The sequence below is a fragment of the Phaethon aethereus genome (genome assembly GCF_964289735.1).
Source record: "Phaethon aethereus genome assembly, chromosome: 1".
NCBI classification, from domain to species: Eukaryota; Metazoa; Chordata; class Aves; order Phaethontiformes; family Phaethontidae; genus Phaethon; species Phaethon aethereus.
Window position 1 is genome coordinate 67,884,915 of NC_138575.1, and position 16,469 is coordinate 67,901,383.

The window sequence follows — 16,469 nt, forward strand, 5'->3', positions numbered from 1 at the left end:
TTGTGGGTTTTTTCTTTTAAAAGAAGTCCATGGTTTTGATTTTTTTTGTTCACTTCTGTTTGTATCCCTAGTCATGTTGAGGAAAGAGTTCTCATTCCTTGATTAGTCTAAATAACAGTAATCCATGTCAGGTCTAATCACCACATCTTGCTGTGATGCCAGTAAAGGTGACCTATGTCCATGTAACTTTTCCAGGTCTGTTGAGTTACATGCTGAATTTTGTGTGTTGTGAGGATGCAAGGGTACGATACATATCATATTTCAGAATTCTTTTAAGTTCTTTAATGACAAACTGTCTGCTTCTCCAAGAGATGGTCCAGCATGCATTGAGAGTAATATTCAGAGCTGACCAGCAGGATTTCAGCGAGATGTTAACTTTTTTCCTGAAACACAGTGCATACATATTTTCTATTCTATATTTATAAAGTGGTTTTAACTGCTTTATAAAGTTTTTTTAACTGTGAGTTGTTCATGATTAGCTTTGTGTATTTATCATTATGGCATTGATGTACTAACTGTTGAGCATACTCCTGAACTTAAACTTCGTTCCAACCTCCCTTGAACATGTGTGTACACTGCACTAGGGTGCAACTTGGGCAGAAGCTGAACATTTGTAAAGTAAACGGAGGTGGACAAAGCCTGTCATCACACAGCTAAGCATGCACTTGGTGCTGGGTGGATGTGAAGTCCGGTGCTCGACAGTTAGTGCTTGCCTTTCAGCTGAGATGTGGCATCTGACTGTGAGATTCAAATCCGCCTAAGGGCAAAGCGGACAGTCAAGATGTAGTTAACAGCTACCTCTCACCTTCCTTTTATGAGTTACGTTTTGTCATTGGAGGCTGACAGCTGACAGCCGGTGTATGGATAGGCTTAGAACGCGTCCTCTCTGTGCATAGTCTATGCCAACAGACTAAGTGAAGTGTCGGCGTGTTAGGAGTCATGCCATGAATGAGCACGGGCCGAGACAGGCAAGCTCCTGACCCATAGATGCATACCTTGTTATAGGTTTTCATTCTTTTCCTACTTGTTATCTATTGATGCAGTCTTGTCTTTCCAATTCTAAACAGGTCTTTAGAGGGACTTCTTGTAAGATGGTTTCTCCACTCCCCAGTCATCCAAATAGCTTTTGTCCACACCAATTCTTATTGAAGTTAATACTTCTGAAACAGAATTATATGGCATCTTGGTGTAGCTGCATTACTGCTTCAGTGTCCATCTTGAATTCAGAACTGTGTGGTGTACTATAGCACTGCGTTACCTTTCATAACTGTAATAAAATAATGACTCCCAGTCAATCAATGACTAAATCTTGTATGTGAGTTTTGCTCTCAGCATGTCCTTTTGTAGTATTTTTAAAACACATACCAAACGTACACCGTAAAAATTGTTTTCCTTTGCCCACAATTTAGTGGGATGAGGATGAAAGCACAGTAGTTTGTAGAACTGCAGCATAAACTACCTCATTTCATGTCTGCACATAAATACTGTCTGTTTTACTAGAGTGAAAACCAGATGGAGATACAAGAGAAATTGCCTGCTTTGGTGTATACAGGCTTTGTGCTGATTCCCCATTCGTGTCTGTATTTGAAGGTATTACCACAGCAGTCTCTTCTTAAAGAAAAAAAAAATTGGAAGTACTAAATTAAACAGATAAAAAGTGGGGGAAAAAATCTCTTATTCATTATATCAAAACTGGACAGTTCATATTGTCACAAGCATTCTGACGACTTCTACCTGCTGTGTATACAAAATGTCTGTAGTACGTATTGTATCTTAACATAAATACACATCTCAATTAGAGGGATTACTTGAGTTGGTGACAAAGAAAGCATAAAGGACCCAATGTTCCTCATTTCTTTTGGAGTGCCAGTGGCTGAAAAAGGGCATCTTTAAGTCTGCCTCTCCCACATCTTGTGGTAATATTATTGTTAATTACTGCATTATTTTTATATCTGTCAACTTTACAAAAGAGCAAGACTTTTTAGGATTTCCGTATACCGATTTTTTGTATGGCTGAAGCAAGGTTCTTGGGATTCAGCTCTTTGTGCTGTCATTTTTTCTACTGCATATCAAATGCTGAATGCTTAGAGAGACAGTATGAAAGAAGAAATTCCCTATAGGTGGTAAACTTGTAATTCCTTTTTTAAAAGAAATAAATTATTTTAAAAGAAATAAAAAATGAAAGATATTTCTAGCCTTAAACAGTTCATCCTAGAGCATTCAGTGAGAAACCAGTCAGATCCAGAGGGGAAGGTGCTGCAAGGTGTGACTAGGCTCCAACCTCAAGCTACAGCTTAACTTTCAGTTCTTTTGTGTTGCTTTTCAAAAAACATCAGCTACTGCAACTACTGTTCAACTAAATTCTTTAGAGTTGAGACAAAAGTTGACAAAGCCTATGAAAATTAAACACAGAGATTGTCATGCTAGATTCTGCTTAGACTTTGCACTTGAACAGCAGTAGCAGGAGATTAAAATGTATCTCTTTGATCTGCTGCTACCAGCAGTGAAATAAATATCTGTAATATTGCTTAAATCTAAAAAATCTCTTCCTTCTGTGCTGTCTCCTCAGTATATGGCTTCCAGGTATAGTACTGCTTGTCAGGCACTGTGGTGTGATGTAAGGGACTTCCTCTTTTTCCCTCCGGACAGCACTGCTTTTATAAGACCATTTGTTTTAGTAAGGGTAGTAAGGGTCACAATCTGAACAGCAGCCAGATATTCAGAGGCCTAACTGAACAGGAGAAGACAGAAATCCAAACAAAATCTGGCTTTCTTGAAACACTTCCTTGGGTCCACCTCTGCAGACTTCATGTCTTCATCAGTGAAGACAGCACTGGGCACCCTGATTTGTATAGTCCTTTTTCTCACCAGCCATCATTTAGTGCTTTACAGTTAGATTGCTTTCCAGCAAGAGGCAGTTTTAGGCTTAAAGTCAAATCAGTTGGAAGAGTCACAGATCCTAGAGAAACTGGAGAAGATCAAAGTAGATTCACCTCCAGGTGTGAAAGACCAGGTGAATTTTACTGCTATTTCTTTGTCCATCATGCAGAAAATCTGTGACTTACTGGTAACAGTGGCTCTTCAAGATGCTTTGTCCACATAAATCCCAATGTCCCAATTATTTGTCCCCATAATCACAATGACACCCCTGTGTCATTCTGGTCCTGTGAAGTCTAGTACCTATAGATCCTGCTCTGCCAGCAGTCGGGTTGTGCGTGTCTGCATGCTCTCAGGCTGGAGCCAATGGTGTTTGCCAAAAGAATGCAGTATTTCTTGCGCAGCTCTTGTGAACGCATGAGGTGGAATCCATGAGAATAATACATCTTAGGTGGGGGAAGAGCAGCTATGGGAAGTAACTGTTCTTCCATGTTATTAAAAATATGGAAACTATTTAGAACTGATTAGAAATTGGGAATGTTAAAAATGATCCAGGCAAGGAGAACTCAGAACTCATTGTAAAACTGTGCATAAATCCAGTATGTCATTATGGATGTTACACGTGTGTGGATGTGGGCCCATGTACCACAGTTTATTGTATTTATTTCAAAATATTTTCTACAGTAACTTAAAATTGGATAAGAGAAAGGGATTGAAAAACCATTTGTAAAAACATTTGTTCCTTACTGCTTTCCACCTTTGTACCTGACAGCCTGAAATTTGGGTGAGACTTCTGCGTGACTTAATGCTTACTCTTATACTAAAAATTCTTCTGTAGAAACTGGGATGAAAGGAAAATCTAACTTGCTCAAAAGAGCCCTAAATAAGTGATTTTTTAGTTTTAGAAGCTGAATAGGGGGATTTATTTGATAGGAGTTTAAATAGTTAGAAATCCTAGTTTTCTCAGAGTTGTATATAAAATCCCAATCTTATACAGGAAAACAGGGTTGGTTCCAACTTTGCAACTGGAAGGCAATGGCTAATTATTTGCAGTTCGTCCAGTAACTGGACGGATGTAATAGAAAGCAACTTGGTCCTCACATAAAGGAGTACAGCAAACCAGTAAAGGAAAGGCTTAGTGATTTCCCTTTGAAATCCTTTCAGCTTGGTTTAAAATACAAAAGATTCTTAGATCTTTTTGTCCTGTATTGAAAAGAAGTGTATTAGCAAGAAAAGGTACTGCAGATTATGAAGACCACAGAGAGCTTGTTAAAAACAGACTTGCCTAGGAGTTGTGCATTGCACTGTCATGTGTTGCATGTTTAGCACTCCGGGCTTGATATACCACTGAGGGAGCAAGCAGAGACCCTGATTATTAGGGAGGACTATTGTGTGCTGCCGAGCAAGTAAGTACGGATCTCAGAGCACTAAGGAGAATTGTATCCAGGCTCCCCTGTGCAGATGGAAGGGTGCTGAAATAATGAGCCTTTTGATAGCAAAGGAATGGTCCTGAAACCATTCTTTGCCATTACAAAAATACGTGAATGACATCAAACTCTGTTTTGCTTGTTCAGTCCTGTGTGTACTTGATACAGCTGGGGCGTAGCAGAATGCTGAACTTCAGGTAAGGCAGATGCTTATCCTGCTGTTTGTCTCTACTGGCAGGTGGAAGAAACAAGAGTCCTGGCTCAGGTTCTCTAAAGATGGCTTGATGCCTGCATTTCTGCTGTCCTGCTGGCCCTTCTAATAACATGCATATTCTGAAGACATGTGTTCATTCTTAGAGCTTCTCTGTTTAGAAGCTTGAAAATGGAGCATGACAAATATGCTGTATTTCTTTGGCCATTTGGGCTGCTTCCTAATGATGACTCCCTTTTAAACAGTAATGCTTGATTCTTGCACTTTCGTTTGCTGTCCAGAAAAGATAATTTAGTATGAAGTTAAGCCACTCATTAGTAAGATCTTTTTACATTATACTGTGTTGCATTTTGCAGTTGGCATTGTGTAACAGTAGCTTTTTCAGATGTGTTACAAAAGGTAGTGCCACGTGTCATTAACGACTGACGCATGTACACTGAAATTCCTTCGTTGTACATTTGGGGCCTGAAGAAATTTCATGGCTTCCCAGTGTCAAGATGCTGGATAGAAGTCTTGTGGATAAATTACAGAGCGTTGGTCAAACTTGGATGAAGGTGCTGGCAGAGGGAGGAGGTAGAGAAAGTTCTTTCCTTTTGTACTTGCAATAAGGACAAGTGTCCCAGAAAAGCTATGCTTCATTCATAAGTAGCATCATCTTTAGCTTGGATTTTGGTCTTCATAGTGTTGGCATGAAAGCAAATGGCGATGAGCCTGTTTCCTCACAGATAAAGTGACAGAAGTGGTTTAATTTTTTTTCCATGAAAGCTGACCCTGTTTCCTCTGACTCAGTTTCTTTGGTTGATCTGTATGCCCTCTTCTGTGCCCTGTTCCTTCTGAAAAGAAAGTATAGTTAGCGGTGATAGAAGGACGCTCTTCGCCTACTTGCATTTTGGTACATTTTTCAACATGTGTAATGGAGCAGCCAAACCCAACATGATGAAGCATGTCATTTGATATGCCAGCTGACTTTCTTTTTTTTGGAAGGTCTTCTGTGATCATAGTGTTATGCATGATCATATATAATTTATTGTTGTTGTCAACTACTCTGAGAATGGAATCACTTCGCTGAGCCCTAACAGGACTAACAATGTGGGAGGTGTAATGAAATCCCTCGAGGTTCCCAGCCTTGTTTAAACACATGTAAAGTTCATAAAGCTGTAATACATGATCACTTGTATTACTTAAAGAATATTATAGTTCAGTAGCATGTTATATGGGTCTTTGGTAATGAAATTGTAAACACTTTAAAAATGGTATTTCTATAGCAATTTTTGAAGTCGTGGATTGAGCTGGCTGTTCTTCTGTAAGCTTTATTGTAGTCTGTGGTGCATATCTTACTAGTTTCTTCTCTCTCAACTTTTATCCTCTTCATTACAAAGTAAAACTGATTCAGCAACGGAAGTATCTACCGATAGTTTGGAGGATGGCCATTTTCTGACAGCTCTGGAGGTTTGCTTGGTTTCTCTAGGTTTTGCTGCAACTTCTTGCTGGAACTACTTGTTCTGCAGAAGGCTTGCACAGAAGCTGTCAGCATCAAATTTAATAGTTCAAACAAAACAAGCTCCTCTCAAGCCCTTAAAAGCAAAATAACAATGTTAAGAGAAGAGTTGAATACTACTGGTGTTTCTAGTACACAAGAACCAGAGAGTATCTGCAGAGGCAGTTAAAGAATGTTCCCCTTTCTCGTTTGCAAATAACTTCTATTTCTGAAAGTGAAAATAAATTCTTATTTTTAAGAGCATAGGCTCTTACCTAGTTTCCGGGCTATGGTCACATAAAAAACTTTCTCCTACTAATTTCATTATTTTCTTTCCCTTCAGTTATCTATAGTTTGTTTGGTTTACTGGAGGTCTACTCATTTGCAAGTTCCCTGTTTGAGTATACTGCCAGTTACTCTTGATACGGTGGAATTATTTCCTTTCTTTCACTGGAATTAGCAATGTGGCTCAAGGTGGTGTCGGAAATTGGATGTATAATACAGCCACTCTGATGGACTCTTAATACATGTTTAAATACGGCTAGTCCTGTGGCACTCTATAAATGCACCCAGCAATTCAGTGCATTCCTGCATATCATTACTCTTCACTAAAAGTCTTCTTGCTGATTTCAATCCCTGCAACAGTATTGCTGTTGAAGCCAAGGCAAATTAATTTTCCATCCTATTTAATGATGATAATCTGTATCAAATGCTTTATTAAAGACAAGATATTCTACATAATTATTAAACAGTATTTATTTAGCATTACAAACTTTGCATTTAGTAATCAGAAACAGTTGTTGCAGGAATTTGACCAGTGCTTGAAAGGTATTTAATTGTTATTGGACAAATAATTCCCACTGGGGAACTTGCATTCAGAACAAAGGAAATAATGTGTTTAGGAGCTTTGAACATAGTCTCTGTGACATTGTCTTCTGCCATGTCAAGCACCAGGACTTGAATGCTCTCTACATATCCTTGCAGTGAAAATCTGTTTTTGGTTTAACATGTGTGTGTTGTTTCAGACTCCATGACAGAAAGATGTGTATAATAGGCCTGAGCATCCTAATGGAATTGCAGAACCGACCACCTGCAGTGGATGCTGTGGCTGCCCAGATTGTTCCTTCAATCCTCCTCCTCTTCCTGGGCTTAAAACAAGTTTGCGCCTCACGAGAACTCACAGAACATGAGGATCATGCTAAAGATGAAAAACACGTTGCAGAAGATAATGGTAAAATCTCCCCTTTTCACATTGTGGATTTTGTCTGGATTTAATTTAAAGGGGGTAAGAAATTGCAGTTCATTTTTAAGACTCATTAGTCTGCTGAAAATAGCTAGGCTTACTGGGTGCTTGAAAGATCATCTTAGGAATTGATTTTTCCTCCCAAAATATAATCAAAATATTTCAATGTATAACAGCTAACACTTTGTGAAAGGGCAGTGTTAGTTTAAGAGTAACCATAAAACTTGCGAGTCCACTCTTCTGGGTTGTGTTGTGCCCCATCTTCTCACACAGGCAGCAGGAGTTTGCCAGGACTTCACTGGTTATATTCTTGATTCTGGAGAGGAGCTCTTCCTAGTAGCCAACTATTTGAAACACCTGTTCTGGTGAACTTTGAAGGAAATCCTAGCAAGTTGTCTGTGTCCAAATGGAAAGTGATTTGTAAAGTGAGGTTTGAGACAACTGAGGTCCCTGGAGCAGACACCTCTTATTGCTGTGTCTGCCAGAAGAGAAAAAACATCAAAGAATACCTTTTGGAGGGAATTGCGGGGTGTGAATTTTACACAGCATTGCAGGAAGATATGTGTGACTGATTTGAGTTGCAACAAGAGATAAATGGTTTGAGGTCTGAAAATTAGATTGGATGTAAACAGATACACTCAAATTTCACACATTTGTTCTGTAATAGAATTACAGAATTCTTTTCAATGCATAGGAATACAGTATGGAAACAGCACAGTAATTTTCAAATCTCTGTTCTGTGATTCAATCCCTCTGCTTGTTGCAGATATAGTCATCTTTATTCCTTCTAAACTGTTAACACAGGAAGGGCTGAAGGTTTGGAATTGGAGGGGAATTTTTTTAATCTTGATTATAAGTCAGGAATGTTTTTCCTTAAGTAAGAAATAGCAGCATTGAGAATTGCGTGTTGGAGTTGCATTTACTTCAGGATGTAATAGTTGTTTCATAAGTGGAATGGAAGGTAAAGTAAGCGAAAGATGCTATTTTAAGTTTGTTCAAATAAAGGAGCACTGTGAAGAATAGCAGGCAAACATTTGGTCTACATCTGGTTTTCTCTTTGTTCTGTGTCAATTTGTGAAGTCTGTGTAAGTCTCTATTTGTTCGTAATTTAAAAAGCACAGTGATGGAACACTTTGGCAAAGACACATTTCCTCAGAATTTTTGGATCCCATAATTACATAATGACAGCATAAATGAAAGAAGAAGAAAGATGGCAGTTTCACATTCCCCAGGTTTGCTTTGAAACAACTGATCTTGAATGTAGGAAACATTTAACAGCTTCATTTTTCTAGTTCTAAGATTTTGGGGGAAGGGTATAAACAGAGGGTCCACTTTCTAGCCAAAACCTAGATTTATTAATTGTTCTTCATTCATATGTCATTGTTTCCTTATAATTTTTAAACTTTGTTTTACAAAATGCATCAATGGTTTTGCAGAAGAGATACCGAGTGATGAGGAGGAGACAAATGAAGTGAGCCAGGTGATGCAAGAGAACCCTGGTGGAGGAGGAGGGGGTGGTGGTGGAGGTGGAGAGGAAGAGGATGAAGATGATGATGATGATGACTGGGATGAAGATGCATTGGAAGAGACTGCTCTTGAAGGGTTCAGCACACCTCTTGACCTTGAAAATGGTGTTGATGAATACCAGTTTTTTACACAAGCACTTTTAGGTATGTGTTTGCTAGTTGGCAGAATGATAGAAGGTGATGAAATAGTTGAGAGATGCTTATGGTCATCACTGAGAAAAACCTTTTTCTTTGAGTAATAATTTAGATTATTAAAACTGGAAAATGTGATCTTGCTTTCTAGTGTTATTCCTAAGATTTTTGTTTGTTTGTTTACAAGTACTGCAAAAAACAAATGGTACCAAATACAGCCAGAGATTCTCTTCATGTTCTCTTTCAGAACTTTTCCATCACAGCTTGAATAAGTGGGACTCGGTCACTAGAGGGACTCCTATATATAGAAATATTTGTCACTTTCTAGATGTTAAAATCATAACAGAGAAATTATTTGCTCCCTTTGCTGTTTGACTAATCCTGTTGCTTTATCGAAGATACAGGTTTCGAATTAAAAGATTCACTTCATCATTGTCCATGAATAATGGCCACATGGTTAACTTTCTGTTTCAGAAAGCAGAGGATGTAATTAAGTTCTCCAAAATGGATTGCCTCTACTACAGTGGGGATTCTGTGCTAAAAAAACTGACAGGAATACCGAACCTGTTTTGCAGTGCAAATGCTGTTCTAAAACCAACCAGGGATTCTGTGTGGTTTATTTTGTTCTTAGGAAATTAACTTGCAATGTAACCTGATAATCACTTTTTATTCATTCCTTTTCTGACAGCGGTGCAGAGCCGAGATGCAGCCTGGTACCACTCGCTGACAGCACCACTGAGTGAGGATCAGAAGAAACAGCTGCAGGAAATTTATACATTAGCAGAACACCGGCGAAATGCTGCAGGTGAGTCACTCCTCTGGGGCCATTTTATCTATTGCAGGGATATTGGAACTGCATCTAATCTGTAACAACAGAGAGAATAAATATCTGTGCTAATTAACTTTTCCTGAGAAGTGTGAGTAGGATATTGTGCTTATATTATCCCTTGCCTGGAAGTGTATGTTATTCACAGACATTACTGTTGCTTATAATGAATTTCCTTCTCATTGACATGTGCTGCTCTTTGAATAGGGTACGAACTAGTTTTGCACAATCTCACATGTGAAATGAAGAGCAAATGAAGGCAATATCTAGCTGTCAGCCAGGCATTTGATGAAGATTACCATGGATTATTATGTGCTTAACAGTTATGTAACTTTTTAACCACTAACATTGCCTTCACAGTCAATGTAAGGTTTTAGATGTTTAGAAAGCTTGCATCATGGAAAATAAATTCAGATTTAATCAAAAAGCATGTAGAATAGTGTAACATAGACTGATACTGTGGGGGATTAATTTCTCAGCTCTGTTGTAGAGGTGTGTGCATTTATGCATTTAGAGAAAATCTGAGTGTAATTTATTACCGTCACTTCATTTAGGGAATGAAATTTTGACTCGACCAAGAGTTTTTTCTACAACTTTGCATTCTTAGCTGAGCTGCATTGTCTCTGGCAAAAGAGTTCTCTATAGACTATTTTTCATAGCCTTTCCCTTCTTTGAATTCTAGAGACTAAGACAATAGAACAGCAAAGTGGCTACACATTTGACAACAAAGGACTGATCACACCATTTAACTTTGCTGGAAGTACTCCCGGTGGCAACTGAAGGATCAACTACAAAGGTCAATGGGAAGGGTCTCATCATTACATTTTCTTGAAATCATCATGACTTCTGAGTGATAGGGGAGGGTAATTTAATGCTGCTGAAGGTTTTCTGGAAAATAGCAGTGTGCTTCCCCCACCAGAATGCTCTTTCTAACCAGCTACTGTAATGTACAAATTCTTGTGGTGTTTTTATAATTTGATGGACTGAAAGGAAACATTTGTCCTCACGGAACCTGAATGACTGGGAGGGGCCAGGCTGCATCTAGTTGAGTTGCACTTCTCAGGTTTTTGCTGTGCAGAGTTGATAGATCCATATGGATAACAGTGCCTTCTGTTGTACATGGATTGCCTGAACAAATGGATTTTGGAGTGCATTATAATTTTTTAAGTGTAAGGACATTTCTTGATACACTGTAAGCCTTGGTTCCATGTTTTCCTGTCATCTGATTTTTACTACTCGGTTTAATTGTTTGTTGGTTGCATACACATTGCTGGATTCAGAATATTATCTCATCTTCCCTATTTGGTGCAGACCAAATGTGTAGAGGGAGGTGTCTGTTGGAATTGCAAAGCATACACTGGTTATGTCAAAAGGTCTCAAAACTGCAGATTTTCCCTTGATATAGTAGTCTTAAATTATTTCTCTCAGCCATGAAATCAACTCACTTGAGTTATGGTGGCACACATGGCAGGTGGCTACCCTAAATCTACATTGATATTACCTCCTGCCTGGACAAGTGGTGTGGCCCTCACATGTAGATGTTCTACGTGACAACTTTTTATTTCCACTGTTTTTGATGAATATTGGATTTTACTTGGGATTCTATAAACCTCTTTTCTGTTTTTATTCATTACCATTCCAGTGGTAGCACTGAATAACATGGTACAAAATATTTACAATATTTTGTTTATCTTGATAGAAGAAAAACAGCTCCAAACTTATTTCTTCTTACTCTTAAACTTCCGTGATTGAATTTCTGGTCTGCATTCCATTTGGCTGTTCTTGTCCCATGCTGAAATGTCATTATTTGCTGGATTTTTTCCTAAATTTCAAAGACTGGTTTCTCATAAATTGAGACACATACGACAAGGTGTTTGTGAATATTTTCATTTAGTGAGAAACTGATAGCAGTACTAATTTGAATAGGTGCCCCTCTTTTAGATCTATTTGGGTTCACAGTGGTGTAGCCAAAATAAGTAGGGGTGCTTTAGAATGTGAAGTTTGGATTGGAGATAAAATGTTTAGACCAGATTTTGTCTCTATGTGTTAATTTCTTTATGACATAAAAATATTTATCAAGCAATTATAAGCACATACTGATAATGTATTTCTTCAGAGCAGTACCCCAGCTGAAAAGTCAAAGCTCTTTCCATACCCCCTCAAATTTTCGACGACTGTAGCAAATTACAGATTGCTGGCCCTGCACTGTGCTGAAGCTTTCATTTTTTATATGTCAGAGTAATTATAACTCAGTCTGATATATCTGAAGTGCTCTATGCCTTGTCTTCTGGAAAAGGTCAGAGTGTCTCTGCCTGTTCCTTGCCCCATCCCCTGGAATTTTCTCAGTCTGGCAGCTGTGGGGCAGAAGATTTCCCACTGCTTTGCTTTTTCCTGCACCTTTGTGTCAAATTCTGTCTGGTGCTGTTTGCTGCTCTTTTTTTTCCCCCCACAGCAGCTGCAGAGTAAAGTTGGCCTGGTTCATGTAGGTTTTTCGCTGCTACTACTCACTTAATAGAAACAGTGAAAATTTCTTTTAGGTTTTTGTACTTTTAGGTCTGTTGTACATATGGAAAACTGTGAGAATTCCAGGGTCTGTATTCCCGAAAGTGAACAATACATTGAGCTGCCTTGGACAGTCTCTTGAAGTTCAAGCAGCAGAGGGCCAAGACATCCTTTATTTTGAACATCAGGCCATGAAAATCATAGGTCACGTTTGCTAGTTTATGCCTGGATGTGTATTGACTGAGAAAGTAGGAAGGCATTACATCCAGTTTGTTGGTGATTTTGTCAGAAACCATAGAAGTTTTGAAAACCTTCACAAATTTAGAAACGGTTTTTGGAAGTTAAGGACACAGACGACACTTATCTGACACTCTAAATTAAGTTTTAGGCAGGTAAACTGTTTAAGCCCTTTATTATTTTATTTTAAAAAAATGAGATTGTCGAGTTGGGTTTCTTTCAAAGTCCATTTTCCTTCTCTACACTGGCATTCAGAGTAAAGAGGGATTTATTTTCCTTCTGCTAATGAGGTTGCTCGCACAGTCACAAGCTAATATTTAGGAGTTAATGCATTCAAGGAAAAATCTGCTTTTGCATAACATCATCTTTGTGTCACTCAGCTGAACTATAGCTGCTCCCTAGTTCTGCTTCTTGTACAATTTTCAAATCAACTGCCAAGAAAACTTCATCCAGATGTTTCTTACAAGGGGTTTAATCAGCAGCGCAGAGTCAGGAGTCTTTGTTGTCTGTTTGGCAGTGGGGTCAGAGATGTCTGAGGGGTTGGCATGTAAAAAGGTTAAATGCCCTTCCCTTCCCGGGAGATTCATGAGCAAATGTTTCTACTGACAAAAGCAAATGTTAATTATTTTATTCCTTTTTTTGAAAAGGAGTTTCATCCTAAAAGATTTATTGGGCTCTAGCCTCCACTTTAACATATGGTTCTCTTTTAACATGATAAATATCCATTTGTACATGATCATAAATAGGTAATGGATTTTAGAGATTTCTTTCTGAGCTGTGTCCAGCTTTGTACTACATTAAAGGCAGAGTAACACAAATGTGCATTACTGTCTCACTTTGAAGCCAAGATAATCATGGAATATCAGATACCATCATTGGCCAACCAAGCATGATGTATTTGTCATTGGAAGTACAGAGAATCATGAATGTATTGTAAAATAAAACAAAGGCTGATAACTCATCACCTATGTTGCCCCATGCCAGTGTTCCCAAAGTGTGAAGGTGCCTCAGATGAGCACCATGGGGGCTTTACCTAGGAAATTAACGTTGTATAGGTTACAATCATAGCAAAGGTTAACTTGCATGATAAACTGCTTTTTCAGCTAAAATTAACTGATCTTCAGTATTGAATTGCATATGCCATTTTGTCACTCTAAAAGGAAAATAAGAATCACCATGTTTTGGGTGCTGCTTTTTGCTCGCTCTCTTTCGAAGTTGAAATACTTGGTTTGCTTTCATAAAGCAAAATCTTGACTCAAAATGGCCAACTTCAGAAAGCATGCAGAATATCAAGCTGAAGAAAAAGCTAAAAAAAAACCCCAAACCCAACAAACCCCCAAAAACCCACATGTGCGCAGTTGATTGAAATGAATGTGCTTTGGGAGTGTAAGTCAAAATATGTAGAGAATGTTACAGAAAATGATATTGTGAGATTCTTTACTTTAGGGGGAAAGGCTGCATGGGAGACATGAAATGAGCTGCTTTAGGACATGCCTTTTGCCTGTGAAGTCCGGGCAGTTTGTGACTCTGGATTCCATCATACATTGTAGAGGAGGGAAGGTAGGACAGTAGAGGATTTTTTTTTTTTTTTTAAACTGTAAAGCAAGAGTCTATCTTGAGACTTTTGTGAGCCAAAGGAATTGTAGACAACACGAATGATTAACTGTCTTCTGTTTCCAGAATACTTTTCAGCCTTTTTTCTTCCCTCCTTTCCTTCCCTTTGCCAACTACTATGTTATCAGATATTTCAGGAGATATTAAAAATATCTGAAATACAAGATATTAAAAATATCTGAAATACAAGATATTAAAAATATCTGAAATACCAGATATTAAAAATATCTGAAAAGGTATTAAACAAAATTTTTTAAATCCTGTTGTTCTTGAAGAAATGTGACCTTCCATTGCATTTGTATCAATAAAACAAAGTCTCGTTTGATTTACGCAGATGATACAAAAATCCATCACATATGCCTGTGGTTTGACAGGACCCTTTTTGTGATTTACTTCTTAATAAGGGTACTTTGAAATCCGCACACCTTTTACTGAAATTTACTCAAAGGCAAAAAATGCACTATGTAGTGGAGTGCCCACTCCCCATTCTAAGATATGCCCTGGTCAATCTTTTGATAATGTTTGACAGTTTGGTAGTCAATTCCTCAAGGATCTCTACCTTTGGTTGAGGGCATTCTTCAAGTCCAAGGGACTTTGTGTCTTTGCAGGTGGACAGAGAATCGTATTTCCCTCATCACAGCAAAGCATACAGCAAGGTATGGCTAACAATTTCTTGACGTTGTGAGTGAACATAGCACTCTCTTCTCCTGGATGTCAAATCTTACCCCAAACAGGTGGGATATGGTAGAGATGGATGTTCCCAATGTGTTAAAGGAAGCCAGACACTATTCCAGATACCAGTCTTAGCGTAAAGCCATATCTTAAAGAGGATATATGAACAGGCCAAGTCACTTGCTTTGACACCTCTTTCCACTATTTCTTTTGTAGAAGGAACCAAACAAAACCAGTGTAAACCAAAAGAGAACTAAAGCACTACTTGTGCACTAGACAGATAGAAGCTTCCCTGGCCTGTGGATCTAATCCCAATACTCACTGCGAATACACTCCAATACTTTTAAAATAGAATATGCAATGTCTGTGTGGATATCGGTACCCTGAATCTGACAGCAATTAAGGAGAGGTAAAGACTTAGTGTGATTTTACTCTGGCAGAGAACAGATGCATCCCTTTAAAATGTCTGGGAGCCTCTTGTCCTGGCTGATGTGCAATCACCAAGAGACGCTCAGTGGGATTACAGCCTTTCTTAAAGATTGTCAGCATACCTCCTACCAAAGGGCTACCTAAAGTGCACCATGTCTAGGGAGCTAACTGATGAACCACTCCTCAACTACGGAGTTTTGGGGACAGCAGTTCAAAGAGAATCTGCAGGCATATGTAATTGTGATGAATTGGGAAAGCATCCGTTTAAATTGAGATGATGTGTTTGATATGATCTCACATTTGCAGTGTTCCTGATTTTGCCTGGATCTTCTAGAGTAGTATCCAAGAACTTTGTCCCATGCCTTTCTCGAGGAAGAGAATGTACTTGACTTTCTGAGCAGCCCCAAATTTGATGCAATGCTTTCAACTCAATGAAAGCAATTTTCATTACAAGCTGGTAACTGTCTGTATCGGAAAAAGGAGGTGAAAGTGGTATATTAATGCAACAGTTCTCTTCACAGGCTGTATAGAGGTTCACAATTTTAAGTGCTTGGCTATGTGCATGGTGGGGTAGGAGATGAACTTTCAGATGCATTGATTTCTCCAATGTGAATGCAACAGCATCAGCTCCAGGATTCACCTGAGGCGAATGGAGAGTGTTGGTCAGGTGCTGCCTGCTGGACCATCCAGGATTATACTAGATGAAGTGAAACTCAAAAATTACTTGACAGTTGAAGCTGTTGAGCAACAAAACCGGGTATTTTCTTGAAATCAGATTTTAATGTTATGTTCAGGTATGTTTTAATTTTCAGGTTTCTTGCCCGTATGCAAAATACAAAATTACATGACATGGAAGCCTATGGATTTTTCACGGGACTGTTTACCATTGAAGGTGTTAATCCAAGAATTGTTCCTCATTTTTAGATGTTTTCAACACGTTTGTTAGTAAACTTGCACATATCCCTCTTTCACTACTTTCCACACACAGAGATCTTGGAAATGAACTTAACAAAAGGAAGAAGAACAGTGCTTTGAAAAGAGAAGACTATGCATAAGCAGGTTATTTTTAGAAAACAGAAGAACTATGGCCTCTGAAGAAAATATAAAACAATAAATATTTATACAAAAGTGCATGAGGTAAAGAAATGAATATAAGACAATACAAGCAAGACTGTTCTTTGATCACAGCTGTAATTTTTTTTTTTATTGCCAAACAGTGTGTGGAAATTGCTTTTGATTGCATGTGCTGTTGGTAGTACACGTAACATAAATCACCTGCAATGGTTTTGGGCTCAA

General features: G+C 38.4%; 1 protein-coding gene across 1 annotated transcript in view; it reads left to right on the forward strand.

The window, feature by feature from the left end:
• IPO8 (importin 8) overlaps positions 1-10,499 on the forward strand; it is a gene marked incomplete at both ends in the record, with an annotated part of 46,120 nt that extends 35,621 nt beyond the window's left edge. The window contains 4 exons of the mRNA XM_082009686.1: positions 7,018-7,223; positions 8,672-8,905; positions 9,582-9,698; positions 10,402-10,499. Coding sequence (XP_081865812.1) covers positions 7,018-7,223; positions 8,672-8,905; positions 9,582-9,698; positions 10,402-10,499 — 655 coding nt within the window. The remainder of the gene's footprint in view (positions 1-7,017; positions 7,224-8,671; positions 8,906-9,581; positions 9,699-10,401) is intronic.
• Between the last annotated feature and the right edge of the window lie 5,970 nt (positions 10,500-16,469).